This window comes from Pan paniscus, chromosome 11 (assembly GCF_029289425.2).
Source record: "Pan paniscus chromosome 11, NHGRI_mPanPan1-v2.0_pri, whole genome shotgun sequence".
In the NCBI taxonomy this organism is placed as follows: Eukaryota; Metazoa; Chordata; class Mammalia; order Primates; family Hominidae; genus Pan; species Pan paniscus.
In genome coordinates this window covers 11,526,056-11,552,956 of record NC_073260.2, presented here as the reverse complement: position 1 = coordinate 11,552,956, position 26,901 = coordinate 11,526,056, and the positions used below count along the sequence as shown (strand labels likewise).

General features: G+C 55.7%; 3 protein-coding genes and 1 long non-coding RNA gene across 11 annotated transcripts in view; 3 read left to right on the top strand and 1 right to left on the bottom strand.

The window, feature by feature from the left end:
* Positions 1-279: 279 nt before the first annotated feature.
* On the top strand, positions 280-11,894 carry FPGS (folylpolyglutamate synthase). Of its 8 annotated transcripts, none has more exons than XM_034929120.3 (16): positions 293-501; positions 1,715-1,843; positions 1,929-1,982; positions 2,066-2,130; positions 4,412-4,526; positions 4,648-4,725; positions 4,860-4,921; positions 5,025-5,127; positions 5,673-5,750; positions 5,997-6,144; positions 6,239-6,328; positions 7,124-7,274; positions 7,447-7,522; positions 8,361-8,427; positions 10,583-10,711; positions 11,596-11,894. In XM_034929120.3, the coding sequence occupies exons 1-16, from the start codon at positions 364-366 to the stop codon at positions 11,613-11,615; spliced, it is 1,503 nt and encodes a 500-aa protein (XP_034785011.1). In that variant the 5' UTR covers positions 293-363; the 3' UTR covers positions 11,616-11,894. The 8 variants fall into 8 exon arrangements, with proteins under 8 accessions (XP_034785005.1, XP_034785011.1, XP_034785007.1 ...); XM_034929116.3 differs by having other exon boundaries at positions 11,496-11,894; XM_034929115.3 differs by having other exon boundaries at positions 11,493-11,894.
* Positions 11,895-12,402: 508 nt separating this feature from the next.
* ENG (endoglin) overlaps positions 12,403-26,901 on the bottom strand; it is a 39,919-nt gene continuing 25,420 nt past the window's right edge. Inside the window, exons 4-15 of the mRNA XM_003822301.4 lie at positions 23,905-24,067; positions 23,090-23,255; positions 22,627-22,753; positions 22,198-22,372; positions 21,701-21,843; positions 17,285-17,422; positions 17,007-17,045; positions 16,096-16,212; positions 15,500-15,757; positions 14,529-14,583; positions 13,326-13,436; positions 12,403-13,189 (exon numbers count right to left, since the gene is read on the bottom strand). Coding sequence (XP_003822349.1) covers positions 13,065-13,189; positions 13,326-13,436; positions 14,529-14,583; positions 15,500-15,757; positions 16,096-16,212; positions 17,007-17,045; positions 17,285-17,422; positions 21,701-21,843; positions 22,198-22,372; positions 22,627-22,753; positions 23,090-23,255; positions 23,905-24,067 — 1,617 coding nt within the window. The 3' untranslated portion in view covers positions 12,403-13,064. The remainder of the gene's footprint in view (positions 13,190-13,325; positions 13,437-14,528; positions 14,584-15,499; positions 15,758-16,095; positions 16,213-17,006; positions 17,046-17,284; positions 17,423-21,700; positions 21,844-22,197; positions 22,373-22,626; positions 22,754-23,089; positions 23,256-23,904; positions 24,068-26,901) is intronic.
* Positions 13,364-15,493, top strand: LOC100994766 (uncharacterized). Its single transcript, XM_008975820.5, has 2 exons — positions 13,364-14,723; positions 15,139-15,493. Exon 1 carries the CDS (start codon positions 13,962-13,964, stop codon positions 14,544-14,546), a length of 585 nt encoding a protein of 194 aa, XP_008974068.2. The 5' UTR covers positions 13,364-13,961; the 3' UTR covers positions 14,547-14,723; positions 15,139-15,493.
* Positions 15,676-19,569, top strand: LOC134728559 (uncharacterized). Its single transcript, XR_010109086.1, has 2 exons — positions 15,676-16,091; positions 18,249-19,569. It is a non-coding gene; the product is annotated as an uncharacterized LOC134728559 (long non-coding RNA).

Sequence of the window (26,901 nt, the reverse complement as noted above, 5' to 3'; positions counted from 1 at the left end):
GACTGAGGGCTGCTGACCCGGACCGGCTATTTTGGGACGTGCTGCGGGGGGCCTTGGGAGGTTGGTGACGAAAGGAGTGCGTGCTCGCTAAGGGAGGGGACGCCCCGGAGCGTGCACTCATAAACCTGGTCCCGAGGCCTGCCCCTCACCAGGATGGTGCACGGGGAAGGGGCGGCTTTTTAGTGGCGCAAGGGGGCTGGTCGGGGGTAGTTTGGGGCGGTGCTGATTAATGGCGGGCGGGGCGGGGCGGTGCTGATTGGCGGGGGGGGGGGGCGGGGTGAGGCGACGCTGCGCTGATTGGCTGGGGGCGGGGCGGGCGCGTCTCCCGCCCGGGCCTAGAGCGCTGCCGGGGGCGCCGGGACTATGTCGCGGGCGCGGAGCCACCTGCGCGCCGCTCTATTCCTGGCAGCAGCGTCTGCGCGCGGCGTAACGACCCAGGTCGCGGCGCGGCGGGGCTTGAGCGCGTGGCCGGTGCCGCAGGAGCCCAGCATGGAGTACCAGGTATCAGGCGGGCCAGCGGGCCTGGGCGCGACGACACGTGGGCCTGCGCTGAGCCGCAGAACATCCGGGCTCCGCTAGCCGAGAGGGTATCGGGAGCCCTGGACTGGGGGACTCGGGGGGCGGAACATCCTGGAGGCTGGGGGTGGGGACAGGGACCAGGAAGTTGGGCCCGGGCCGCCGGGGCTGGGAATTCGGAGACTATAGCGTCCCCGCCCCGGGTTGGGAAGTGGGAAGGGGCACAGGAGCTAGGATCCAGAAGCCCAGAGGCTCAGCGGTGCTTCTGGAGTTCCAGTGATCCCGGAGTCTGAACCGGCAGTGAGAGGGGGAAAGAGGGTAGAGAAGAGACTCAGGAATTCAGGCTTGAAAGATCCAGGAGTATTGATCTGGGGGTGGGCTGTCCAGGATTCAGAAGATTGGGGATCCAAGTGCCTGGATTTGGGGGAGAGGCAGGAATCAGGGGTAGTGGAGGGCCCCAGAACCTGGAAAATAGAAAATGTCCGCGGGCGCTGTGTCAAGAGCCGGTTGCCCTAGACCAGACCCTGATGCCAGTGAGGCGGGTGGCACTGGTTTGATGAGGGTGGGGCCTCCAACCAGCCTTGAGGTCCTGAGGGTGGGAGGCACGGAATATGAGGCTTAAGGGGAATGAAATAGCACCCCCACTCCCACTTCCATTGTGAACCCTCCTGAAGCCGTACCTACCTGCCTTCCTGGCTGAGTGACCCTTGGCACACCCCTCCTCCCTCTGAGTTGCTCCTCTGTGGGTTGGAATGTGGAACCCCAGAGTCATGAGGGTTGGGATGGAGCTTCGGGGAACTCCAGAATTCGAATACCCCAACCTTCTGTAGTTCTGGCCCCGCTCTGGCAGGGAGCAATATAGCAATGGACCCCATTGGAGAGAATGAGGGCAAAGGCCCAGGAGTGAAGTCGGGGGAGCCTGGGCAGGAAGCAAGGCTAGCCCGTTAGTCATGCCACCTTCTTTGTGTAGCACTCCCTGGGTGGGGCTGAACTGCCCCAGACTCCCATTTTTGCCAGAGCTGGAAAGATGCCATACTCTCTGTTGCTTAACCTACAGGCTAGGCTAACAGTGCTGGCATGGCAGGGAGGCCTGGTACTGGCCTTGTTGCCCTGGCTTGGCCACTGGTCTGCGGGCTGTCTCTGTGCCTGTGGACCCTGAGTGAGCCTTAACCTGCTATCTGGGCACTGTGGTTGCCAGGATGCCGTGCGAATGCTCAATACCCTGCAGACCAATGCCGGCTACCTGGAGCAGGTGAAGCGCCAGCGGGGTGACCCTCAGACACAGCTGGAAGCCATGGAACTGTACCTAGCACGGAGTGGGCTGCAGGTAAGGTAGAGAGGGCCTGTGACCACCTCCCACCCCCATTTGTGATTCCCGTAGCTGAGGCAGGGACCTTGTCTGTCTGTCCCAGGTGGAGGACTTGGACCGGCTGAACATCATCCACGTCACTGGGACGAAGGGGAAGGTGAGGGGCAGGACCCTGGGGTAGGGGGTCTATTAAGTGGCTGGTGGAGTGGAGCCTGCCCAGACAATCCCTTTTCTTTCAAGGGCTCCACCTGTGCCTTCACGGAATGTATCCTCCGAAGCTATGGCCTGAAGACGGGATTCTTTAGGTACTGGCTTGTGGGGGGATGTGGTGTCTCTGTCCCAATGGACCCTTGGGGGGCTATGGAACCAGCCAGTGCTTCAGGACCAGGGTCACCCCCAGGAGGTCAGCTGCATGTCTCTCTGCCCAGTGTTTATTCATTCAATAAACATTCAGTTAGCACTTACCATATTGGCCCATGTTTATGGCAACCTTTAATTTTTTTTTTTTTTTTTTTGAGACTGAGTCTCACTCTATCGCCCAGGCTGGAGTACAATGGCACGATCTTGGCTCACTGCAACCCCCGCCTGCCAGGTTCAAGCAATTCTCCTGCTTCAGCCTCCCGAGTAGCTCGGATTACAGGCACCTGCCACCACACCAGGCTAATTTTTGTATTTTTAGTAGAGATGGGGTTTCACCATGTTGGCCAGGCTGTTCTCGAACTCTTGACCTCAAGTGATCCGCCCACCTCGGCCTCCTAAAGTGCTGGGATTACAGGTGTGAGCCACGGTGCCTGGCCTTAATTTTCATAATTAAAAAAAAATTGGGGAAGGGGCAGCAACTTTAATGTATAAACTAAATATGTAGCAGGAGGTCCAGTGTGGTGGCTCATGCCTATAATCCCAGCACTTTGGGCAGCTGACATGGGAGGATCACCTGAGTCCGGGGAGGTCAAGGCTGCAGTTAGCAGTGATCATGCCATTGCACTTCAGCCTGGGCGACAGAGCAAACTGCTATCTTAAAAAAAAAAAAAGAAAATTACATAGCTGGAATAGTCAGATGGTCAGATGTCTCTTTAATAACTTAAAGTCCAGGTTGAGTGTGGTGGCTCACAACTGTAATCCTAGCACTTTGGGAGGCCAAGGTGGGAGGATCACTGGAGCTCAGGAGTTTGAGACCAGCTTGGGCAACATAGTGAGACTTCATCTCTATTAAAAAAAAAAAAATGAAAAGAAAAAATTTTAAAGTCCATATATAACTTTAAAATCACATAGAGATATTTATCAATTAGTATGTCTTTAGAGTAAGGAGAAAATTGCCTTGCAAGGGCTTAAACGATAAGGGTGGCTTGTGCCATCCACGTTAAGGTCTCCTAGGCGGGCTGCAGATAGGAGCCCTTCTGCTTGGCCAGTCTCCACTGTGGCTTTGCCCTGGGGCAGCGCCCCCTCTTGGTCTCACTTGTCTAGACTTACACAAGAGGATGGCCAGGTGGAACCGGGATCACTCTTCCTGTGCCACGCATGTCTTCTAAGCCCATCACCACGAACTTCTGAAATCAGCTGCCTAAGGTCATTTCAAGCCGATATGTTTTCCCTAAACAGTTCTTGTTCAAATAAAGAGATGGAGAGGAGGACTTACTACCTGAGTAGCTTTGAGGATTGAAACATAAGGCACCAACCTGTCTTCTAAAATCACTTTTTGGGCCAGGCGTGGTGGCTCATGCCTGTAATCCCAGCACTTTGGGAGGCCGAAGCAGGCAGATCACTTGAGGCCAGGAGTTCAAGAGCAGCCTGGCCAACATGGCGAAACCCTATCTCTACTAAAAATACAAAAAAATTGGCTGGGCACGGTGGCTCATGCCTGTAATCCCAGCACTTTGGGAGGCTGAGGTGGGTGGATCACCAGAGGTCAGGAGTTCAAGACCAGCCTGGCTAACATGGCGTAACCCTGTCTCTACTAAAAATACAAGAATCAGCGAGGCGTGGTGGTGTGTGCCTGTAGTCCCAGCTACTTGGGAGGCTGAGGCATGAGAAACGCTTGAACCTGGGAGGCAGAGGTTGCAGTGAGCCAAGATTGCACCACTGCACTCCAGCCTAGGCGACAGAACAAGACCCTGTCTCAAAAATAAATAAATAAAAACTACAATCATTTTTGGGATAAAAACCTAGCCTTCAACTTGGGCCCACATGGCCTTGAGGGCCAGCCCAGGGCTGCAGCTTGAACATTGGTTGTGGGCTTTGTCTCTGAGAGCTGTAAGACAGATGACATTGTGGGACAGATGTCAGCAGAGTGACTGATTGGTATGGGACTGTTGGAGCCCATAGAATGTGCAAGACCAGCCTGGGTGAGGAGGCTGTCTTAGTTGAGACCAACGTGGTGAATAGGGTGAGCCAGGTGCAGAGGCCTGGAGATAGAAGATGGGGAGGACTGGGGGGCTACAGATAGTCCGGGGGGATGGGGCACCAGGAACAAACCGAGGGACACAGGAGAGGTGAGGCACGGAGGCCAAGTAGCATCAGTCCCTGCAGGGTGGGGGAAGGCCAGGACGCTCGGGAAGGGAGTCCTGATGACCCCAGCTGTCCCGGCAGCTCTCCCCACCTGGTGCAGGTTCGGGAGCGGATCCGCATCAATGGGCAGCCCATCAGTCCTGAGCTCTTCACCAAGTACTTCTGGCGCCTCTACCACCGGCTGGAGGAGACCAAGGTGCCCCATGCAGGAGGGCTGGCGGGTGGGTGTGGTTGGGGGTGCTACGTGTTCCAGCACCCCATCTCCCCAGAGAAGGGGCTGCATGGGCTCTGGGCCCTGACATGTCCCTGTGCCACAGGATGGCAGCTGTGTCTCCATGCCCCCCTACTTCCGCTTCCTGACACTCATGGCCTTCCACGTCTTCCTCCAAGAGAAGGTGTGTGCCCTCTCCCTAGAACCCTGCATCTGAGGCCTTGGGAACGGGAACCTCAGCAGGCCTGGGGGCTCCCTGCTTCCATGCGGCCTCTGGGCACCCTCATATCCCCTGCCATGCCCTCTGGTCTTTGACAGGTGGACCTGGCAGTGGTGGAGGTGGGCATTGGCGGGGCTTATGACTGCACCAACATCATCAGGTGAGCGCAGTTGCTTGGGACGAGGGGTGGCAGCCAGGAGCACAGCCTCACCTGCCGCCTGGTGGCTCAGGGCAGGGCCTCATGGCCTTTTCCTCCCCTGCAGGAAGCCTGTGGTGTGTGGAGTCTCCTCTCTTGGCATCGACCACACCAGCCTCCTGGGGGATACGGTGGAGAAGATCGCATGGCAGAAAGGGGGCATCTTTAAGGTGACCAGGCAGACTGGGGGAAGGGAGAGACATGGAAGGCCTGGGAGTCTACGTTTTCATCCTGGCTTCACTGTGTGACTGGAACAAGTTGAGTCTCCTCTCCAGACTATTTCCCCATTGAAACGTGAGGGATGGCTGGGCATGGTGGCTTATATGCTTGCAATCCCAGCATTTCAGGAGGTCGAGGTGAGAGGATCACCTGAGATCCGGAGTTTGAGACCAGCCTGACCAATATGGGGAAACTCTGTCTCTACTAAAAATACAAAAATTAGCCAGGTGTGGTGGTGTACGCCTGTAGTTCCAGCTACTTGGGAGACTGAGGCAGGAGAATCACTCGAACCCAGGAGGCAGACGTTGCAGTGAGCCGAGATTGCGCCACAGCACTCCAGCCTGGGTGACAGAGTGAGACTTCATCTCGAAAAAGAAAAGAAAAGAAACATGAGGGATGAGAGACAGTGGTAGCCCAGACCCAGGGATGTGGGGGCCAGAGATAGGAGTGTGGAGGATGCTAGGTAGCCCTTTCTCTCTCCTTCTTCCCTCCACAGCAAGGTGTCCCTGCCTTCACTGTGCTCCAACCTGAAGGTCCCCTGGCAGTGCTGAGGGACCGAGCCCAGCAGATCTCAGTAAGTCTGATTGGAATGGGGCAGCGGCGGGGTAGGTGTGTGTCCCTCCTGTTTGAGGAGGCACTGCATCCTCTGGGGCCTCAGTTTGCTCATCTGTGCAGTGAGGACGCTGGGCCAGCTGCCGGGCCTGCTGGAACACATCTCAGTTCTGGGAGCAGGGCTTGGTGGCTGGGGGAGGGGAGAGATGCAAGGGCTGACGTGGTCAGGGAGGGCCTCTGCTGACCCGCTCCTGCCTGTCTCCCCCAGTGTCCTCTATACCTGTGTCCGATGCTGGAGGCCCTCGAGGAAGGGGGGCCGCCGCTGACCCTGGGCCTGGAGGGGGAGCATCAGCGGTCCAACGCCGCCTTGGCCTTGCAGCTGGCCCACTGCTGGCTGCAGCGGCAGGACCGCCATGGTGAGTGGGCAGCTGAGTGGGCAGGCAGGTGGGTGGCACCTGTGGAGCCTGCCTAGGAGGGTCCCGGACACACTTGGTCTCACACATCCCGCAGGTGCTGGGGAGCCAAAGGCATCCAGGCCAGGGCTCCTGTGGCAGCTGCCCCTGGCACCCGTGTTCCAGCCCACATCCCACATGCGGCTCGGTGAGTTAGACCTTCCTGCCCAGCTGGGACCACTGCGTGTGTCTGTGCCCCTTCAGATTTTTTTTTTTTTTTTTTTTTGGTTTTCTGTTTGGGAGATAAGAGACAATTTGAAGTGGTGCTTAAGAGAAAGGACTCTGATGTCAGCAAACCTCCCTGACCTTGAGCTCATGAACTCTTTCTGAGCCTGTCTTCTCATCTGCCAAAGTAGATGATGATAGGAGCCACTGCCACGGGCTGTGGTGGGGATTCGCTGAGGTGACATCACTAAGGTGCTGAGTGCAGAGCCTGGCCAATGTGGGATAAAGTGCCAGCCAGTGGTAGCTGCTGTCACTGTCACTATCATCATCATCAGACCCTGAGGTTCTGGAGGATGGTGATCCAGTCATCTGCTTCTTGCCTCCCCCAAAGCTTTCAGCACCCAGCAGGTGCTCATGCTGTTAACCCCCTTCAGCAAATGGTGGGCCCGCTGTGTGCCACGCCTGTTGTCAAGGGCAAGTGACAAGGTCCTGGAGACAAACCGACCTCGCATCACATCCCGGCCCCAGCTAAGGGCTCTCAGGCTGTCAAACGGGAATAGCAGGCCCTTTCAGGGTTGCCTGAAAGATTCCACCAGATGAGACAGCCGAAAAGCCCAAGCCATTGACTGGTGCTAGTAAAAAGTTCCTGGGCTGCCGGGGTCCTGAGTGTTGAGGGCGGGCGCAGCCTGCAGGGGAGAACGGGCTCAGGAGTGTGTGTGCGGAATTGAGGACGGGGGTGGGAGAGGGCCTGGAGGACTGCCTTGCTGCCCTCCCCCAGGGCTTCGGAACACGGAGTGGCCGGGCCGGACGCAGGTGCTGCGGCGCGGGCCCCTCACCTGGTACCTGGACGGTGCGCACACGGCCAGCAGCGTGCAGGCCTGCGTGCGCTGGTTCCGCCAGGCGCTGCAGGGCCGCGAGAGGCCGAGCGGGTGAGGGGCGGGGCTGGGGGTGGGGCCGGGGCTGGCCCACGAGGAGGGGCGGGATCTTGGTGAGGGGCGGGGCGGGGTCGTGGGGAGGGGCGGGGTCGTGGGCGGGGACGGGATTGGTACCGCAGGGAGAACGGGCGGCGCCCTTTGACCCAGCTCCTCACCCCTGTCGCAGTGGCCCCGAGGTTCGAGTCTTGCTCTTCAATGCTACCGGGGACCGGGACCCGGCGGCCCTGCTGAAGCTGCTGCAGGTGAGGGGCCAACTTGGGGGTGGGCGGCAGGCAGTCCTGAAGCCCTGGGTCTGGCGGTGTGACCCTGGGGGGTGCCAATCCCCTCCCCCTTGAGTTGTATTGAGGATTAGATGTGACAAGGTGCCTGTGCTGGTTCCGCCAGGTGCTGCAGGGCCGTGGGGAGGCCAGTCATAGGTCATTACTCATATTCCCGCGTGTCTAGACTCAAGTCCAGGCTTAAGAGGAGGGCCAGATCGTGGCTAAAGGTGTAGACTCTGGACTCGCTTGTCATGCCCCTTTAGGCACTAGCATATCACCCTGGACGAGAAGTGGCATTTCCCTGAGCCTCAGTTTGCCTCTCCATAAAATGGGGTTGCTGCTAAGGGTACCTGCTTCTCAAGTTTGGTTGAAGGAGTCATTGGGCCTTTCTCTGCTTGGGGAAACTGAGGCTGCCCAAGCTGTCAGGGCTGAAGTGGCCCCTAGGTATCATCTCCCATTTCACAGACCAGGAGGCTGAGGCTGTATCCAGAACCTCTCCCATTTACCCACAGCCTTTTTCCAGCCTGGATTTGGGGCCCCCTCACTATCTGAGTGACCTTCAGCAAGTCCCCTTGACCTGTGGCCACTGTTCCCCTGTCTGTACAGTAGGTTGGGGCTTCGCTGCTCAGGCCACAGGCCAGGCAGGGTATACTGAGGCAGATGGGGGCAGGGTGCTGAAGTACCTTGGCTAGGTTTATACAGCATCATTCTAGTTGTCAGGGAGGCTGCATCTCCAGAGATGTGGGCGCAGGGGGCCATATGGAAGTTGGTGGACATCCTTTCAGGGGTCTGACGCCAAGTCTTTCCCTTGGCCTTCTAGCCCTGCCAGTTTGACTATGCCGTCTTCTGCCCTAACCTGACAGAGGTGTCATCCACAGGCAACGCAGGTGAGAGGTGACAGGCATGGCCCCTGGGGATGAGCAGGGGTCCCTGAGGTAGACAGTGGGGGCTTCCAAACTGGAGGTTTGGGGTAGGAAATAAATTTGTTTTACTGTATAAGAACACTTTAGTGTACTTATACTCTTTTATACACCAAAGTATACTTTATTTAATTTTATTTTTAAAAATGTTTGGCTGGCCACGGTGGCTCACGCCTGTAATCCCAGCACTTTGGGAGGCCAAGGCAGGCAGATCACGAGGTCAGGAGATCGAGACCATCCTGGCTAACATGGTGAAACCCTGTCTCTACAAAAAAAAAATACAAAAAATTAGCCGGGCGTAGTGGCGGGTGCCTGTAGTCGCAGCTACTCAGGAGGCTGAGGCAGGAGAATGGCGTGAACTCGGGAGGCGGAGCTGGCAGTGAGCCGAGATCGCGCCACTGCATCTAGTCTGGGCGACAGAGCGAGACTGTCTCAAAAAAAATAATAATAATTTTTGAGACAGAGTCTCACTCTGTCCCCCAGGCTGGAATATAGTGGCACAATCTCAGCTCACTGCAACCTCTGCCTCCTAGGTTCAAATGATTCTCATGTCTCAGCCTCTGGAATAGCTGGGATTACAGGCATGTGCCAACATGCCCAGCTAAGTTTTATATTTTTAGTAGAGACAGGGTTTCTCCATGTTGGCCAGGCTGGTGTCAAACTCCTGGCCTCAAATGATCCACCCACCTCAGCCTCCCAAAGTGCTGGGATTACAGTTATGAGCCACCATGCCCAGCCAGCATTTTTTATTTTATATGAAATAGAGTAGAATAGAAAATACCAGTGTACGTTGCACAGAGTAAGGGTAGGTCCTGTTTGGTGAAGATTAGTCTGTTCCAGGCATATGTATAAGTATGTGAGTACTGAGTTGCAGTGTAAAATGTGTTTTTTACCATGTATCATGTTTAAAAAAGTTTGAAATAGTGTAAAAATTACAGATCCCAGGCTGGACTTGGTGGCTCACACCTATAATCCCAGCACTTTGGCAGGAGGATCGTTTGAGCTCAGGAGTTAAAAGCCAGACCTCATCTCTATAAAAAAAAAATAGAAGAATTAGCCAGGTGTGATGGTGTACACCTGTGGTCCTAGCTACTCAGGAGGCTGAAGTGGAAGGATCGCTTGAGCCTGGAAGGTGGAGGCTGCAGTGAGTCATGAAGTCGTGATTGCATCACTGCACTCCAGCCTGGGTGACAGAGCAAGACCCTGGACCCTCTCTTAAAAAAAAAAAAATCTCCAGTCCTCACATCAGTCTGGTTGGGGAGAGTTCTGGAATCTGCATTTTTTTTTTTTTTTTTTTCTTGAGACAGTCTCGTTCTGTCACTCAGGCTGCCCAGGCTGGAGTGCAGTGGTGCCATCTCGGCTCATTGCAACTTCTGCCTCCCAGGTTCAAATGATTCTCCTGCCTCAGCCTCGTGAGTAGCCGGGACTACAGGTGCGCGCCACTACACCCGGCTAATTTTTGTTTTTTGTTTGTTTATAAGATGGAGTCTTGCTCTGTCGCCCAGGCTGGAGTGCAATGGCTTGATCTCAGCTCACTGCAATCTCCACCTCCCGGATTCAAGTGATACTCTTGCCTCAGCCTTCCAAGTATAGCTGGGATTATAGGCGTGTGCCACCACACCTGGCTAATTTTTGTCCAGCTAATTTTTGTGTGTGTTTTTTTTTTAGAGACGGGGTTTCACCATGTTGGCCAGGCTGATCTTGAACTCTTGACCTCAGGTGATCCGCCCGCCTCGGCCTCCCAAAGTGCTGGGATTACAAGTGTGAGCCACCGCACCCAGCCTGGAATAACTATGCTCACCTGGTGATGGTCCCCAGCTGGATGTACATTTTATAGATGGAGACAATGAGGCCAGAGTGGGGAAGGGGTGCCTAGTGGGCAAAAGCTTTGGAGTCAGACTGTCTGGCTCTGCCTCTCGTGACCTTGGTGAAGTCACTGAACCTGCCTGAGCCTCAGTTTCTTCATTGTGTCCATGGAGAAGACCACTAGCCGAGACTGCTGGCCTGATGATGTAAAGGGCGTGGTGCGAAGCAGGTGCTCACGGTGCACCCGCCCCTTTCTCCACCCCTGTCCCTTACTCCCTCTCCCCTTCGCTGATATGCCTTTCTCTGTGCCCCACAGACCAACAGAACTTCACAGTGACACTGGACCAGGTTCTGCTCCGCTGCCTGGAACACCAGCAGCACTGGAACCACCTGGATGAAGAGCAGGCCAGCCCGGACCTCTGGAGTGCCCCCAGCCCAGAGCCCGGTGGGTCCACATCCCTGCTTCTGGCGCCCCACCCACCCCACACCTGCAGTGCCAGCTCCCTCGTCTTCAGCTGCATTTCACATGCCTTGCAATGGATCAGCCAAGGCCGAGACCCCATCTTCCAGCCACCTAGTCCCCCAAAGGGCCTCCTCACCCACCCTGTGGCTCACAGTGGGGCCAGCATACTCCGTGAGGCTGCTGCCATCCATGTGCTAGTCACTGGCAGCCTGCACCTGGTGGGTGGTGTCCTGAAGCTGCTGGAGCCTGCACTGTCCCAGTAGCCAAGGCCCGGGGTTGGAGGTGGGAGCTTCCCACACCTGCCTGCGTTCTCCCCATGAACTTACATACTAGGTGCCTTTTGTTTTTGGCTTTCCTGGTTCTGTCTAGACTGGCCTAGGGACCAGGGCTCTGGGATGGGAGGCCGGGAGAGGATGTCTTTTGTAAGGCTCTGTGCCTTGGTCTCTCCTTCCTCCTGGCTGAGATAGCAGGGGGGCTCCCCGGGTCTCTCACTGTTGCAGTGGCCTGGCCGTTCAGCCTGTCTCCCCCAACACCCCGCCTGCCTCCTGGCTCAGGCCCAGCTTATTGTGTGCGCTGCCTGGCCAGGCCCTGGGTCCTGCCATGTGCTGGGTGGTAGATTTCCTCCTCCCAGTGCCTTCTGGGAAGGGAGAGGGCCTCTGCCTGGGACACTGCGGGACAGAGGGTGGCTGGAGTGAATTAAAGCCTTTGTTTTTTAAAGAAATGGCAAAGCCTTCGACTGACCCTTGATCCCCTGCTCCCTCAGCAGAGACGGAGAGAGGGGCTGCTGGTGGTCAGGGACCTGCACTGTGTAGAGGGAGCCTGGCTGTGTGGCCTGGAACAAGTCCCTCCCTCCCTGTGCGCCTCAGGTGGCCTGTCTGTGAGATGAGAAGACGACCAGACTGAAGCCTGTTCACCATATGCCAGGCAGTGCTTTCTGCAGACCCCCTTGCAGAGACCTTGTGATGGAGAATTATACCCATTTGACAGACGAGGGAACTGTGGCTGGTTTCAAGAAGCCATGGAGGCCGGGCACGGTGGCTCACGCCTGTAATCCCAGCACTTTGGGAGGCTGAGGCGGGCGGATCATGAGGTCAAGAGGTCGAGACCATCTGGCCAGCATGGTGAAACCCCGTCTCTGCTAAAAATACAAAAATTATTAGCTGGACGTGGTGGCGCATGCCTGTAGTCCCAGCTACTCGGGAGGCTGAGGCAGGACAATTGTTTGAACCTGGGAGGCAGAGGTTGCAGTGAGCTGAGATAGTGCCACTGTACTCCAGCCTGGGCGACAGAGCAAGACTCCATCTCAAAAAAAAAAAAAAAAAGCCATGGGACCTGCCTACAGTCACAAGCCAACAAGGTGGCAGGTCCAGGATTTGAACTTAGAGCAGTCGAGGGCCTGTGTTGGGAACCCCAGAGTGAGAGTGTGGATGGGGCCTCCTGGTGTTTGCTTTTTTGCAGCCTAGACCCTGGGGTGTGCTGTCGAGGGGGTGAATGGCAGAGGGGAACTGGCTGAATGAAAACCTGCTGTGCCCTGGATGCTGCTACTGTTCAGGATGCCACCCCTGCCACCAGGCCAGCCCAGTGGGGGCCAACTACAAAAGCAGCCCTGTCCTGTGCCCTCACCCCACCCTGGCTTTGAATGTCACTGCCCTTCTCCCAGCCCAACCCATCACTGGTTTCATGGTCTGATTTATTGGTGGTGAATACACAGGGGCAGGCCCAGGACAAGCAGCTTGGCTACTCCCCCTCTGCTGGCTGCCCGACCGGCAGAGGGGGCTCCATGTGGCAGGAGCTAGGCTCCCAACGCCCACTGTTCTTGCCACCCTCTGGGCTCCCAGGCTGGGCTCCGCTAGGCTCCTGTCTCCCCTGCCAGTTAGGCAAGTCCAGGTGTGGAGGCCGCAGGGATAGATCCAGGTGGCTCTGGGCTGGGCCCTCTTCTCTTCCCAGCGGGGAGGTGCTGTTGGCCTGGCTGGGCTGGCCTGGATCTGTTTCAAGTTCTCCCTTCCTGCCCAGCTCAGTTCACCAGTGCTGGATCCAGGTTCAAATGACAGGGACTTGGGTTTTTACAACAGCGTGGCAAGTGGTCTGTCTCCTGGGCAGCCATATCCCAGACCCACTGGGTTGAAGGTTCTGTGGGGTGGAGGGACCCCAAGGTGTTCCAAGCCAGTGGCTGCACTGGCAGCAGGCCTCTGAGAGGGAGGCGGGAAGGGTAGGCGCGGAGAGCAGGCTCCATTCTGGGTCGAGTGGAGGACTGGCTCCCAGGGTGAGTTCACACCAGTGCTCCCAGCTGGCGGCTGCTCAGTCTCTCCTGCTGGGCAAGCGCGGGGGGCCGGGGCTATGCCATGCTGCTGGTGGAGCAGGGGGTGCTCTGGGTGCTCCCGATGCTGTGGTTGGTGCTGCTGCTCTCCGAGGAGGCCGGGGCAGCCACCGCCACCACGGGCTCCCGCTTGCTGGGGGAACCTGGGAGCAGGGGCAGGGGCAGGGGCGGAGGTCAGGGTCCTGGCCAGGGCCCCTCAATCCCTCAGAGGCTTCACTGGGCTCCCCCGGGTGGATGGAGGGGCCCGGCATGCTCACTGTGGGGGCCTGGGGTACTCACGCGTGTGCGAGTAGATGTACCAGAGTGCAGCAGTGAGCAGGGCCCCGATGAGGAAGGCACCAAAGGTGATGCCCAGCACGGCGGGCAGGACGAGGCCTTTGCTTGTGCAACCTAGAGAGGGCCGACGCCATCAGCACTGCCACTCTGCCCCTGCCCCATCCCCTACCCTGTTGTGCTGGCCCGCGTGGGCTTTGGTGCCAGCTCTGCTCAGCCATGGACCCTCGACTTCTCTGAACCTCAGTCTCCTCTTGTAGCAAACGGGCTCATCACAGCCAGGCCTGGCATTGAGCCATGGTTGCTAGGACTGTCCACCTAGAGGGCCCAGCCAGGCCTTTTGGGTCATGCCTCTGCCCCTCAAGGCTGATGGAGATGGCGTTTTCAGGGAGGATGGATGGGGTAACGTGAGGAAACTGAGGCTCGGGAGTACAGAGCCTGCCCCAACTGCTGCATGACCTTGGGTCAACCCTGCCCCTCTCTGAGGCCTTTAGCAGGTAGAGAATGGGCCAGAGCAGCTCCGAGTGCCCTGCAGCTCTGCTCTTGGATTGTTCCAAGCCTCATTCCCTCCACATTCCTGACTCCTGTGTGGCTATGGGCCAAGCAGTCTTTCCTTGAGCCTCTGACATCCGATTCTGTGTCATGGGGTTATCAGCCCTGCCTTCTTGGTCCTGGGCTGGGAGTGGAGGCTCCATCCTGGCCTGGATGGGGTGGCAAAGAGGTAGGTGCCCCCATCCCTCACCCCTGCCTCTGCCACCAGTGTTGGGACTCTTCTGCCTGGTGTGGGCCTGGGCCTGGGGGGAACTGGAGAGGCTAGAGGGGGCGTCCTGCAGGGAGAGGCCTCAAGGAAGGCAAGGCCAGCACCCACCCTCAAAGGGCCTCTGTCCTACCCAGGAGGCTCCATCCTTCCAGCAAGGTCAGCCAATAACTGTGGGGATGGAGTGGAGCCGTGAGTGGGGGCAGAGGCCTAGACTCCCACCCCACAGGGCGGTCCCGGGCAAGGGCTCTCCATCTGCAAAGTGCAGCTCTGGCCCCTGCTCTAGGCTGCTGTGGCTCTGGGAAGCCCTCCTCCTGCCCCTTCTGGGCCGCTTTCTCTGGGGTCCCCCTTGCCATGTGCTATGTGCCCAGGCCGTTTCTCAGGGCTGCCCGCTGTGCCCTACTGTGACCTCAGCCACTAGAACAAACCCGAGAGACCTGGAGGGAGCTCACCAGACAGGTCAGGGGTGATGATGTTCAAGCGCATGAAGACAGTCCTATGGACTTCCTGGAGGAGAAAGAGAGAGCAGTATGTGGCACCTTTGGGAGGCGGCTTCCAGGTTTACTCCCTGGCTCCGTGACCCCAGCCCACCCTAGGGCCTTGGCTTTGAATCCCATCTCCACCGCTTCGTAGCTGGATGCCTCTGGGTGAGTCCTGGAAGATCTGTACTGTGGGAGGGTGCCTAGTGGATGATCCCTGGCTGCTGCTGAAATGTTTCCTGTGAGTTCCTGGAGGCCTTGATGCCCAGGAGCACTGTGGAAGCACTATGCATCCCTCACCCTTGTGAACACTTTGGAGCTATGAGCCAGGTCAGCCCAGAGTCCCAGGCTCACTGTGGCTGGAGGGAGAGGCCCACTTAGGGGAGTTGAAGGCTTCCCTAGCTTCCTATGACCAGAGAAGTTTGTAATCCTGGAGGCCTGTCTGTGCAAGGGCCTGGGGGTGACTCTGGGGGCGTCCAGGATAGATTGCCTGAGAGTGGGGGTCACCAGATGGTGAAGTGTTGTGACTGGCAAATACAGAAAGCCAGGAGTGTGTGTCCTTTGTCCGCCTCTCTTCCCTCAGGTCTCCTGTTCTTTGAGATTACACTGGTGACCATACTACGTGGATGTGCGGGTGGCTAGATTCCTGGGTGGGAGGGTGGATGGATGGATGGACGGACGGGTAAGTGGAAGGATGGATGGATGGATAGATGGACAGTGGCAGCTGCATAGTCTGCCAGTGCCCCAGACACAGCAGTCCCACCAGAAAGCTCTCGGGTGGCAGAAAGCGCTGCTGGCAGCCAGACTGCCAGGCCACATGCCTGATTAAGGCTCCGCCCCTCACCAGCTGGCCCCACATCCCTGTGGGCTGCCATGTCCCTTCCTGCAAACCACAGACCTGGAAGCTCCCACTTGAAGCTGGGGCGGGCCCAGGCCCCACTCACCTGGTCTTGAGACCCGGTCTTGGGACGCAGGGCTACAGTGCAGCTGAGGGTGCCGGTTTTGGGTATGGGTACTGTGTAGAAGTGGAGGAGGAAGCTGAAGCGCGGGTCACCCTCAGGGCTTGGGGACAGCAGGCTCACACAGTTGCCCTTGGCCGCCCGGCCCTGGATGAGTTCCACGGTGCCTCCCTCAGGCCCCAAGTCCAGGTGGCAGCTGTCTAACTGGAGCAGGAACTCGGAGATGGATGGGGACACTCTGACCTGCATGGGTAGGTAGGGCCACGCGGCATGGGCAGCTGCTCTTCACCCCACCCCACCTGCTGCCTTGAAATATCGGCTAGAATTAAGAGTTCCCACCCCTGAGTCCTCACAGTGGAAGGAAAGACATGGACCTGTCTGGGGCAGAGGAGGAGGACAGGGCCACATCCTTGTCAGTGTCCCTGAGCAATGCCTTCTCTGTCTCTCCCTCTCCCGTGCACCCAGGCTGTCTCCCTCCTGACTCTGGGAGTCTCATCTCCTCTGGAGTCACGGTGGGAAGAAAGGCGGAGAGGAAGTTCCAGGAGCTGGGAGGCCTGAGGGGTGACAGGCATGCCAGGTACCTGCACAAAGCTCTGCTGCCCCGGCTCGATGGTGTTGGAGGCCTGGAGGAAGTGTGGGCTGAGGTAGAGGCCCAGCTGGAAAGAGAGGCTGTCCATGTTGAGGCAGTGCACCTTTTTCTGGGGGAGGACGGGAGGGAGACTTGGTCAATCTGGCGGCACCAGCCAGGAGGGCGAGGGGTGTGGGGAGGAACAGGCATCATGGCCCTGTGGAGTTGCCTGACTCTTTTTTTTTTTTTTTTTTTTTTGAGACGGAGTCTCGCTTTGTCGCCCAGGCTGGAGTGCAGTGGTGCGATCTCAGCTCACTGCAAGCTCCGCCTCCCGGGTTCACGCCATTCTCCTACCTCAGCCTCCCAAGTAGCTGGGATTACAGGTGCCCGCCACCAAGTCCGGCTAATTTTTTGTATTTTTAGTAGATACGGGGTTTCACCATGTTAGCCAGGATGGTCTCAATCTCTTCACCTCGTGATCTGCCCGCCTCGGCCTCCCAAAGTGCTGGGATTACAGGCGTGAGCCACTGCGCCCGGCCCTTTTTTTTTTTTTTAAACTAATATTTATCAAGGAGGCACCAGCTGCCAGGCTGTGTGAAGAGCTTCCACACAGCACCTCATTGGCTGCCCAGAAGCACCCTGTGGCGCAGAGTCCTTTCTTAGGCCACCTTTGGGCCCAGAAAACTAAAGTGACTTGCCCAAGGCCACACAGCCAGTATGTGCTAAGCCCTCTGACTTGAGAGACCGAGAGCGTCACCCTCAGCAGTCCTGCTCCGGTCATACAGAAGGGGAGACCGAGGCATTCCAGACACACATGGCTTGCCAGGAGTTTCCCAAGGCCTGCTCCCTCCCAGGCCAGGAAGAGGCCCCGGCCCAGCAACAGCCCCTGGGCCAGGTGGGTTAGCACGTGACTGTCCATCTCACCCGCTGTGGTGATGAGCTCGACAGGATATTGACCACCGCCTGCGGGGATAAAGCCAGGGAGCTGGTCAGAGCCAGAAAGGACCCCAGAGGGTATCCTACCCAATACGGTCATTTTTGCAGATGGGGAGACTAAGCCAACCAATGGCCAAGCTTGTCTTGTGTTCTGAGCCCCTGCAGCCTGCTCTCCCAAACACACCTCCACCCTGGGGGATCAGGGAGGCACCTGAGGGGGGCACCAACCAGGCTGGTCCTGATACCTTTTTGGCCCCAGCTCTTACCTCATTGCTGATCATACTTGCTGACACCTGCATGCCACAGCTGGAGTAAGCACTGCGCAAGACAAACTTGTCACCCCTGTCCTCTGCCTCACAGCTGGGGTCCCAGAAGGTCAGGCCCGTGATGGTGCACTTCAAATGCTGGGTCGGAAGAGAGGGGCACCATCAGGAGGCACTGGGGTCTCTGTGGCCTGCCACACCCCAGCACCAAGGACTGACCACAACCCAGGGGTCCCAAGTCACAGCCATTCCCCTGCCCTGCTCCCTCTTCATTTTTGTTAGATGTCATCATCCTACACCACTTAAAACTTCTTTTTTTTGAGACGGAGTCTCACTCTTTTTGCCCAGGTGCAGTGGCTCGATCTTGGCCCACTACAACCTCCACCTCCTGGGTTCAAGCGATTCTCCTGCCTTGGCCTCCTGAGTTGCTGGGATTACAGGCACGTGCCACCATGCCCGGCTAATTTTTTGTATTTTTAGTAGAGATAGGGTTTCACCATGTTGGCCAGGCTGGTCTCAAACTCCTGACCTCAGGTGATCCACCTGCCTCGGCCTCCCATTGCAGGGATTACAGGCGTGAGCCACCGCGCCTGGCCAAATTTTCTTCTTATATCTATCAAAATAAATACAGAACTATTAAAAATATTCCTTCAGGCCGGGTACGGTGGCTCACGCCTGTAATCCCAGCACTTTGGGAGGCTGAGGCAGGTGGATCATGAGGTCAGGAGATCGAGACCATCCTGGCTAACATGATGAAACCCCGTCTCTACTAAAAATACAAAAGAATTAGCCGGGCGTGGTGGCGGGCTCCCGTAGTCCCAGCTACTCGGGAGGCTGAGGCAGGAGAATGGCGTGAGCCCAGGAGGCGGAGTTTACAGTGAGCCGAGATCGCACCATTGCACTCCAGCCTGGGCGACAGAGCGAGACTCCGTCTCAAAAAAAATATATATATATATATTCCTTCAAGTTCCACATACAATCATCACTCACAGCCCCAAGGGCATGCAAACCCTGCAAGCATAATCCAGTCTCAGGCCTGGCGTGGGCGAAGTGTTCCTATAAAGAGCAAGATAGTAAATACTGTCATGCACCATGGGACAATGTTGTGGTCGGTGATGGACTGTGTATATGATGGTGGTTCCTGGTCCCATAAAATTATAACGAAGCTGAAAAATTTCTATTGCCTAGTGTTTGTGGTGATGCTGGTGTAAGCAAACTTATTGCACTGCCGGTCATATAAAAGTCTAGCACAGGCTGGGCGTGGTGGCTCACGCCTGTAATCCCAGCACTTTGGGAGGCAGAGGCAGGCAGATCACAGGAGGCCAGAAGTTCGAGACCTGCCTAGCCAACATAGTGAAACCCGACTCTACTAAAATTATAAAAATTAGCCAGGTGTGGTGGCAGACACCCATAGTCCCAGCTACTGGGAAGGCTGAGGCACAAGAATCGCTTGAACCCGGGAGGAGGAGGCTGCAGTGAGCCGAGATCGCATCATTGCACTCCAGCCTTAGTGACAGAGAGACCTCGTCTCTAAAACAAGAAAAAGAAGGCCGGTTGCAGTGGCTCACGCCTGTAATCCCAGCACTTTGGGAGGCTGAGGTAGGCAGATGACCTGAGGTCGGAAGTTCGAGACCAGCCTGGCCAATATGGTGAAACCCCATCTCTACTAAAAATACAAAAAAGTAGCTAGGCTGCGGACCAGGCGCCTGATTCACGCCCGTAATCCCAGCACTTTGGGAGGCCGAGGTGGGCGGATCACAAGGTCAGGAGTTCGAGACCAGCCTGGCCAACATAGTGAAACCCCGTCTCTGCTAAAAAAAATACAAAAAATAAGCCAAGAGTGGTGGTGGGCACCTGTAATCCCAGCTACTCGGGAGGCTGAGGCAGGAGAATTGCTTGAACCCGGGAGGCAGAGGTTTCAGTGAGCCGAGATTGTGCCATTGTACTCCAGCCCGGGCAATAGTGTGAGACTGTCTTAAAAAAAAAAAAAAAAAAAAAAAGCCAGGCGTGGTGGTGCACGCCTGTATTCCCAACTACTCAGGAGGCTGAAGCAGGAGAATCACTTGAACCCAGGAGGTGGAGGTTGCAGTGAGCCGAGATTGTACCACTGAACTCCAGCCTGGGTGACAGAGCAAGACTGTCTCAAGAAAAAAAAAAAAAAAAAAAAAAAGAAAGAAAGAAAAAAGAAAAGAAAAACCACTGTAGCCAAAATTGAAAGAATTACAGCAAATCAAGGGAAGTGGTGGCCAAAGGGGCAACCTTTTTTTCTTTATTAAAACTTATAAAAATCATCAAGAAAAATACCAAGCCTCAATGATAAGGAGACTGAGGTTCTCATCACTCACGTGGAACCATGCCCACACTCACTACTAACCAGAGAATTACAACTAAAACAAGAATGGAACGCCATGTGCCTCTTCCCACACTGGCAAAGGTTTTTCTTTTTTTGAATTATAGTCTGGAGACAGCGAAGAGGTTGAGGTGTTCTCGTAAATCAGCGGTGAAAATTCAAATCATCTTTGGGAAAGTGGGTTGGCAACATGTATTGAAACTTCATTCATATTGACCCAGTAATTCCACTAATGTGGAAATCTATCCTGAGAAAATAATCCTATATAAAGAAATGTTTCATGCACAATGACATTTTTTGCATATTTATAATACTACAGAATTGGGAACAACCTAAATGTGTAACAAGGGAAGAGGAGTTAATTATAGCATGTCAATATGATGGAATAATATGTGCTTATTAAACATGATATTAGGTACAGCTGTCAAAGCTCTAAAAATACATTAAGTGAAATAGCAAGAGACAAATGAACACATCCCTTATGATTACATCAATATAAGAAATACACAGAGAAAACACTCCAGAAAGAAGCACACCAAAATGTTGGCAGCCATTGTCTTTGTGTCAGAAGATTAAGATTTTCTAATTTTCACATATTTTTTAAAGCATGTTTTTTGTTTGTTTGTTTGAAATGGAGTCTCGCTCTGTCGCCCAGGCTGGAGTGCAGGGGCACAATCTCAGCTCACTGCAATCTCCCTCTACCGGGTTCAAGCGATTCTCCTGCCTCAGCCTCCTGAGTAGCTGGGACTACAGGCGTGCACCACCACGTCCGGCTAATTTTTTCTATTTTAGTAGAGACGGGGTTTCACCGTGTTGCCCAGGCTGATCTCAAACTCTTGAGCTCCGGCAATCTGCCTGCCTCGGCCTCCAAAGTGCTAGGGTTACAGGTGTGAGCCACTGTGCCTGGCCAGCATGTGTTCTTTTATTTTATTTTGAGACGAGTCTCGCTCTGTCACCCAGGCTGGAGTGCAGTGGTGTGATCTCAGCTCACTGCAAGCTCCGCCTCCCGGGTTCAGGCCATTCTCCTGCCTCAGCCTCCCAAGTAGCTGGGACTACAGGCGCCTACCACCATGCCTGGCTAATATTTTGTATTCACCATGTGTTATTTTTATAACAAATATATTTGTTTGTCAACCAGGCAGTGATCATATTGTATAGGCTTTTTTTTTTCTTTGAGATGGAGTCTCTCTCTGTCACCCAAGCTGGAGTGCAGTGGTGCGATCTCAGCTCACTGCAAGCTCCGCCTCCCGGGTTCACACCATTCTCCTGCCTCAGCCTCCCGATTAGCTGGGACTACAGGCGCCTGCCACCACGCCCGGTTAATTTTTTGTATTTTAGTAGGGACAGGGTTTCACTGTGTTAGCCAGGATGGTCTCAATCTCCTGACCTTGTGATCCACCCGCCTCGGCCTCCCAAAGTGCTGGGATTACAGGCACCGGCTTTTTTTTTTTTTTTTTTTTTTTTCCGAGACAGAGTCTCACTCTGTTGCCCAGGCTGAAGTGTAGTGGTGTGATCTCGGCTCACTGCAGCCTCTGCCTCCTGGGTTCAAGCGATTCTTGTTCCTCAGCCTCCCAAGTAGCTGGGACTACAGGTGTGTCCCATCACCTCTGGCTAATTTTTGTATTTTAGTAAAGACAGGGTTTCGCCATGTTGGCCAGGCTGGTCTCAAACTCCTGACCTCAAGTGATTGCCCATCTTGGCCTCCCAAAGTGCTGAGATTACAGGCGTGAACCACCATGCCCGGCCTGTGTAGGTATTCTGCTAAGTGACCAGCCAGCTCAGGGAGCATTTAGGATTAATAATGACAACTACCTAGTGCTGGCATTATTTACTAAGCACTTACTATGTACCACATCTTGCTGTGCCACGTGATCGGCCTGTCAGACTGCCTTTAATTCTCACCACGTGGTAGGTACCATTATCAATTCCATTATACAAGTGGGAAAACTAAGGCTTGCAGAGGGATGTGACTTGCCCCCCTGCCTGGGCTAGGACCCCAAGAGTCTTGGGCTAGGGGAGGAACCAGATGTCCATGTCATCCTGAGCCAGAGGGGCAGGAGTTCCCTTACCGCAACAAGCTCTTTCTTTAGTACCAGGGTCATGGCGTCGTCGGCACACTTTGTCTGGATCAGGGACATGAGCAGCTCCGGGCTGCAAGTGTCCTTGGGAGGAGTGGTCTGGATCGGTGCGGGTGAGGTCTGCAGCCTACCACCTGTGGGGTAGCAGAGGCAGGCCAGGTGGATGGTCACTGTGTGATCATTGTGTGCCCGGACCAGGCTTTTTTTTTTTTTTTTTTTTTTTTTGAGACGGAGTTTTGCTCTGTTACCCGGGCTGGAGTGCAGTGGCACGATCTCGGCTCACTGCAACCTCCATCTCCCAGGTTCAAGCGATTCTCAGGCTCTTCTATGATTAGCTACTCCCATTGTTCCCACGTGCAGATGAGAAAAATGAGGCTCAGAGAGGCTGATGTACCTTGCCCAAGCTCACACAGAGGTGCTTCACCAACAGTGTGGCCACTGATCCAAGGGAGGGGAAGGGAAGGGAGGGGCAGGGGAAGGGTGCTCACCGCAGCTGGAGGCATGAAGTGAGACAATGCTGGCCAGCGGTAGCTCCACGAAGGATGCCACAATGCTGGCATTGAGCATCCGGGCCTCCCCCAGGAGGCCTTGAGGTGTGTCTGGGAGCTTGAAGCCACGAATGTTTTTCTCTGGAAAGATCTTCAAGGAGTATTCTCCAGTGGTCTAATGGTGGGGAGAGAGGCAGAACGGGGCCATGGACACAGTCTGTGCCACAGCAGGCCAGCCAGGGTTATGCCAGGCCTCGGTCCTGCTGTGTCCCCACTCCTGCTGCGTCTTCTGCCTGGCCCCTTCCCTCACGTATGGGCATAGGTGATTTGTCCTTCAACTCAGCTCGGGGGTTCACCTTTCCAGGAAACTTCCCTGATCCAGAGGTTGGGAGTTTGGGTTTTGTGTCCCGGGAGCTGCGCAAAACTCACCCAGATCTGCATGTTGTGGTTGGCGTCGATGAGCCAGGACACGTAGGGGGGACCCTGCAGGATGAGGACGGCATCGAGATCCCCGGGTGCGCAGCTCAGTTCCACCTTCACCGTCACCGTCCGGGGCCTGCGGGGAGACAGACGCGGATGGAACACTGAAGCGGACAGGCCAGGCGGGGAGCGAGGCCTGGCGTCGGGTGGGCGGCGGCTGCACTCTTACCTGGCCAGGTGTGGGTTTATGGGATAGGGATGGGACTGGGGCCAGGCTTGTGCCCAAAGGGAAGGGGCCCATAGGGGGCGTAGCCTAGAGTAGGAGAAAGTGACTGCGCTCTCACAGGGCTGCGGCGGGGCTGGGACTGGGACTGGGGTGGGGCTTTATAAGGGACCGGAGAGGGGGCGGGGGGTCGGGTGGGGGGGTCTCTCGGGGTGGGGACTAGTGTCAGGGGCGGGGCGAGAGCCATACCCGGCCGAGTGGCCCGGCAGGACCCTCAGGATGTGCGCCTCCTTGTGGCCGGCCACGCCTTCCAAGTGGCAGCCCCGGACCAAGGCTGGAGTACGCGGCCGCCACTCCAGCGTGCGGCCCATGTCCTGGCTGGCTTCCAGCATGCAGAAGGACAGTGACCCCTGGGCTGCAGAGACACGTGCACCTCAGTCCCTTCCCTCAGCAGCCCTGCACCTAACAGAGCCCCACCCTCACCCACAGCCAAAGGTAGTGGTGGGGCAGGCAGGACGGTGCTGCAGAGGGGGAGAGGCGTCAGAGGACCTAGGTTCGAACTTCCCTTCCACCACTCACCTGCCAAGTGACCCTGTGCAAGTCCCCGGGCCTCCGTTTGTTAACATAAGGGATGAGCCCATGACACATGTTAGGCTGCAGCCCCGAAACCACCCAGCAAGACCCGAAATTATAGATTTATCTGTGTACATGTACATGTTTATTGTCACCTTCCTCATCACAGTATCAGCTCCAGGAAGGCAGGGCCTGAGTGTGTCCCCAAGTGCCTAGCATGATAGGGCTTTGGCACATAGTAGATGCACAATAGATCGTATGAAAATGCTGGGGTTTTAGGTCAGAACCTGGCATATTCCACATGCTTCAATCTGATGTTTGGTGGAGGAGCCATCACTGTCCCAAGGCAGCACTGGCTTGTGGCATGTGAACTGTGGCACAGCGTGTCCCCTCCTGCACTCTTGGTGCCCAAGTTTGAGGTGTGGGCCAGAGGAGCTCAGATTCCTCCTGAGCAGTATCATGAGCCCAGAGAGGTTGCTGGGGAAACTGACCTTGGCCCAGTCGGAGGAGGATGCTCTGGGGGTCATTCAGCTCAGCAGCAGAGGTGATGGGGCCCCTCTCAGCTGCCCACTCGAGGATCTGGGTCTTGGGGAAGGATGGCAGCTCTGTGGTGTTGACTCCTGGGGGCTCTTGGAAGGTGACCAGGCTGGAATTCTGGGGAGACATGTGGAGGCTCAGCGCGCTGTTCCTGGCCCTGTGCCCTCTCTATCCCATGTAGGAGGTCAGGAAGTAATTTGTGGAGTCAGCCCATTGGCTGAGAGAAAGAGGCTGGAGCTGAGAATGCTGGCTGGTGGATCTGCAGTCAGCCCGGAGCCCCCTAGCAGTCAGATCAGCCCCTTCTCCCTTGCATACCTGGGGGGCCAGATGAACACACCACCTTGTTCATCCACCTGTCCAAACATCACCCACCCCTCCAGAGCTGTTCTCATTCAACCCACATCTATGCCATCATGCGGCTGTCTCTCCCTACACCCTGAGGCTCTGGATCTCCCTACACTGTGAGGGTCTACAGGGGGCAACGTCTACCTTGCCCATCCTTGCACAGTGCTTGACACATAGTACGCACTGAGAAATATTTGTCTGACTTTGTGCTGGGCCCTGGGCCCATCACAGGATCCTGACATGCCAGCGTCACCCTGACACCCAGCATGTGGTGGGTGCTCCCCGCCTATGGGAAGACAGGGAGAAAGGGAAGAAAGAAGAAAGGGATGGGTGAATGAATTAATGAATTAAAGACACATATCAGTGGTCCCTGCCCTAGGGGATATTACCATTCAGAAACTAGACATGCATCAAGTCATTTGAAGCAATAGAAGACAGAATTTTCTTTAATAAGAAACAAAGGAGCCAGACAGATCTCCTGGTTGGACAGGGATGGGGAATCTGGGTGGCTTCAGCATCTCACTGCCTACCCTGCCATTGCCTCAGAAGAAATGGGGGTTGGGGGTGAGGAGGAAAGCAGACAGGGAAGACTTCCTGGAAGAGTGACTCTGGAAGCTGAAGGATTCAGAGGAAGCTGTTGGGGCCGCTGACTGAGCTCCTTAGTGTACAGTCTCCAAAGCCAAGGGCATTGAGCTGAATGAAACAGCAGCAGCAGAAGGGCAGAAGGGCTTCGGGTTGGATTTAAAAATATTTTTTATTGTAATTTTTTAGAGACGAGGGTCTCACTATGTTGCCCAGGCTGGTCTCCAACTCCTGGCCTCAAGAGACCCCCCTGGCCAGGCACAGTGGCTCACGCCTGTAAACCAGCACTTTGGGAGGCCGAGGCGGGTGGATCCCCTGAGGTCAGGAGTTCGAGACCAGCCTAGCCAACACGGTATGAAACACTGTCTCTACTAAAAATACAAAAAATGAGGTGGGGGTGGTGGCAGGTGCCTGTAATCCCAGCTACTCGGGAGGCTGAGGCAGGAGAATTACTTGAACCCAGGAGGCGAAGGTTGCCGTGAGGCGAGATGGGGCCATTGCACTCCAGCCTGGGCAACAAGAGTGAAACTCCATCTCAAAAAAAAAAAAAAAAAAAAAGGAGACCCTCCTGCCTCGGCTTACCAAAGTGTTGGGATTACAGACATAAGCCAGGTCGCCTGGCCCAAGCTAGATATTGAGTATTGCCAGATGGCAACAGTAGAGAAGACACCCTAGAATGGCCCATCTAGAAGGAAGTAGATACCTTCTCTGTAGGGATTCAACAAGGAGGCAAAGTGATGGGCACCTTGGGTGAGGAACCCAGCCCGCGGAATGGGAAAGGGCTGGGACACTGGCTTTACAGCTGGGTTGGGAAAGGGATCTGATCCTTGAGTCATCCCCTGTAAAATGGGGATACAGCAGGGCACGACGTCTGTTGGTCGCCTGGCACTGGGTCGGGCACCGAGGCCACGCCTTGGCCTCTTTGTCCCCTCTGGCCACTGGCCCCAGGGAGCCCGCTCGGGAAGCAGCGCGGCCCCAGGAGGAAGGCGGCGCGGCCGAGGCCAGAGCCGGCGGCTGCTGCGACCTTCCGGCTGGCGGGCGCGTTTCATGTTCCTGCCTCACCCTGGGCTGCACGGACTCAGATCGGGAAGGGGGAGGATCCATGGTAAAGGCCACGCCCCCTCTGGGACCTCGATTCCCCTTCTGGGCGGCCGAGGGATGGGCTGCAAGGAGTCAAATCCTCTTGGCCCTGGTGGTTGGATTTGGCCCCCTCCCTCCTAGGACTTTGGCATGCTGGCTTGGTCATGTCTGACTGTCTCTGTGCTGTCCCTGTCACCAGTCCGGAAGCTTCTCCCCTGTCCCCCACGCCCAACTTCGCTCAAGCCTGCCTCCCTCCCCCAATGGGCATGTTTCTTTCTATGCCTCTCTCCCCTTTGCTATCTTTGCTCTCCCCCGGGCTCTCCCCTTCCTACCCTCTGCTTTCTCTGTTGTAAACAACAGCTGCTCACATCTGGGGGCCACCTCCCAGACATTCCTCATGGAGGAGGCAGTGCTGGCAAGCCACCCTGCCTCCTCCAGCCCTGACCTCTGGCAGTGGGTCCCAGCTCCCTGACCTCCTCTCTCTGGTGGATATATCTAACACTTTTAAAACTTGAGGCTTTTGGTTGTTTGTTTTTAATTTTTTTCCCCCAAATCCACAGCTGACCTGAAAACTTGAGTTTTTAAAAATATTTTTTTTCTCCAAAATAGGCCAAATCCATTTAGAGCAACTCTTGCAAACTCAACAAAGTGTGAAGAACCAACTAAATGTCTCTCCTAATCCCACTTCCCAGCCATAACCACTGTTAACACGTTAGGTTTTTTCCTGGCCCTTTTCCTCTGTCTTTAAATATTTTCAAATATATGACGTGTAACTTTTTCAAAGACAATGAAAAGATTATCATATAAAATATTGAGTTCAGTTGTCCCACTGGACAGAGAGGCAAACTGAGGCTATGCAGAGGATCAGAGTTGGCCAGGGCTGCACATCAACCTGACTCCCACCTCTTGGTCTAGACTCTTTACTGTAGTCCTGGTGCCCTCTG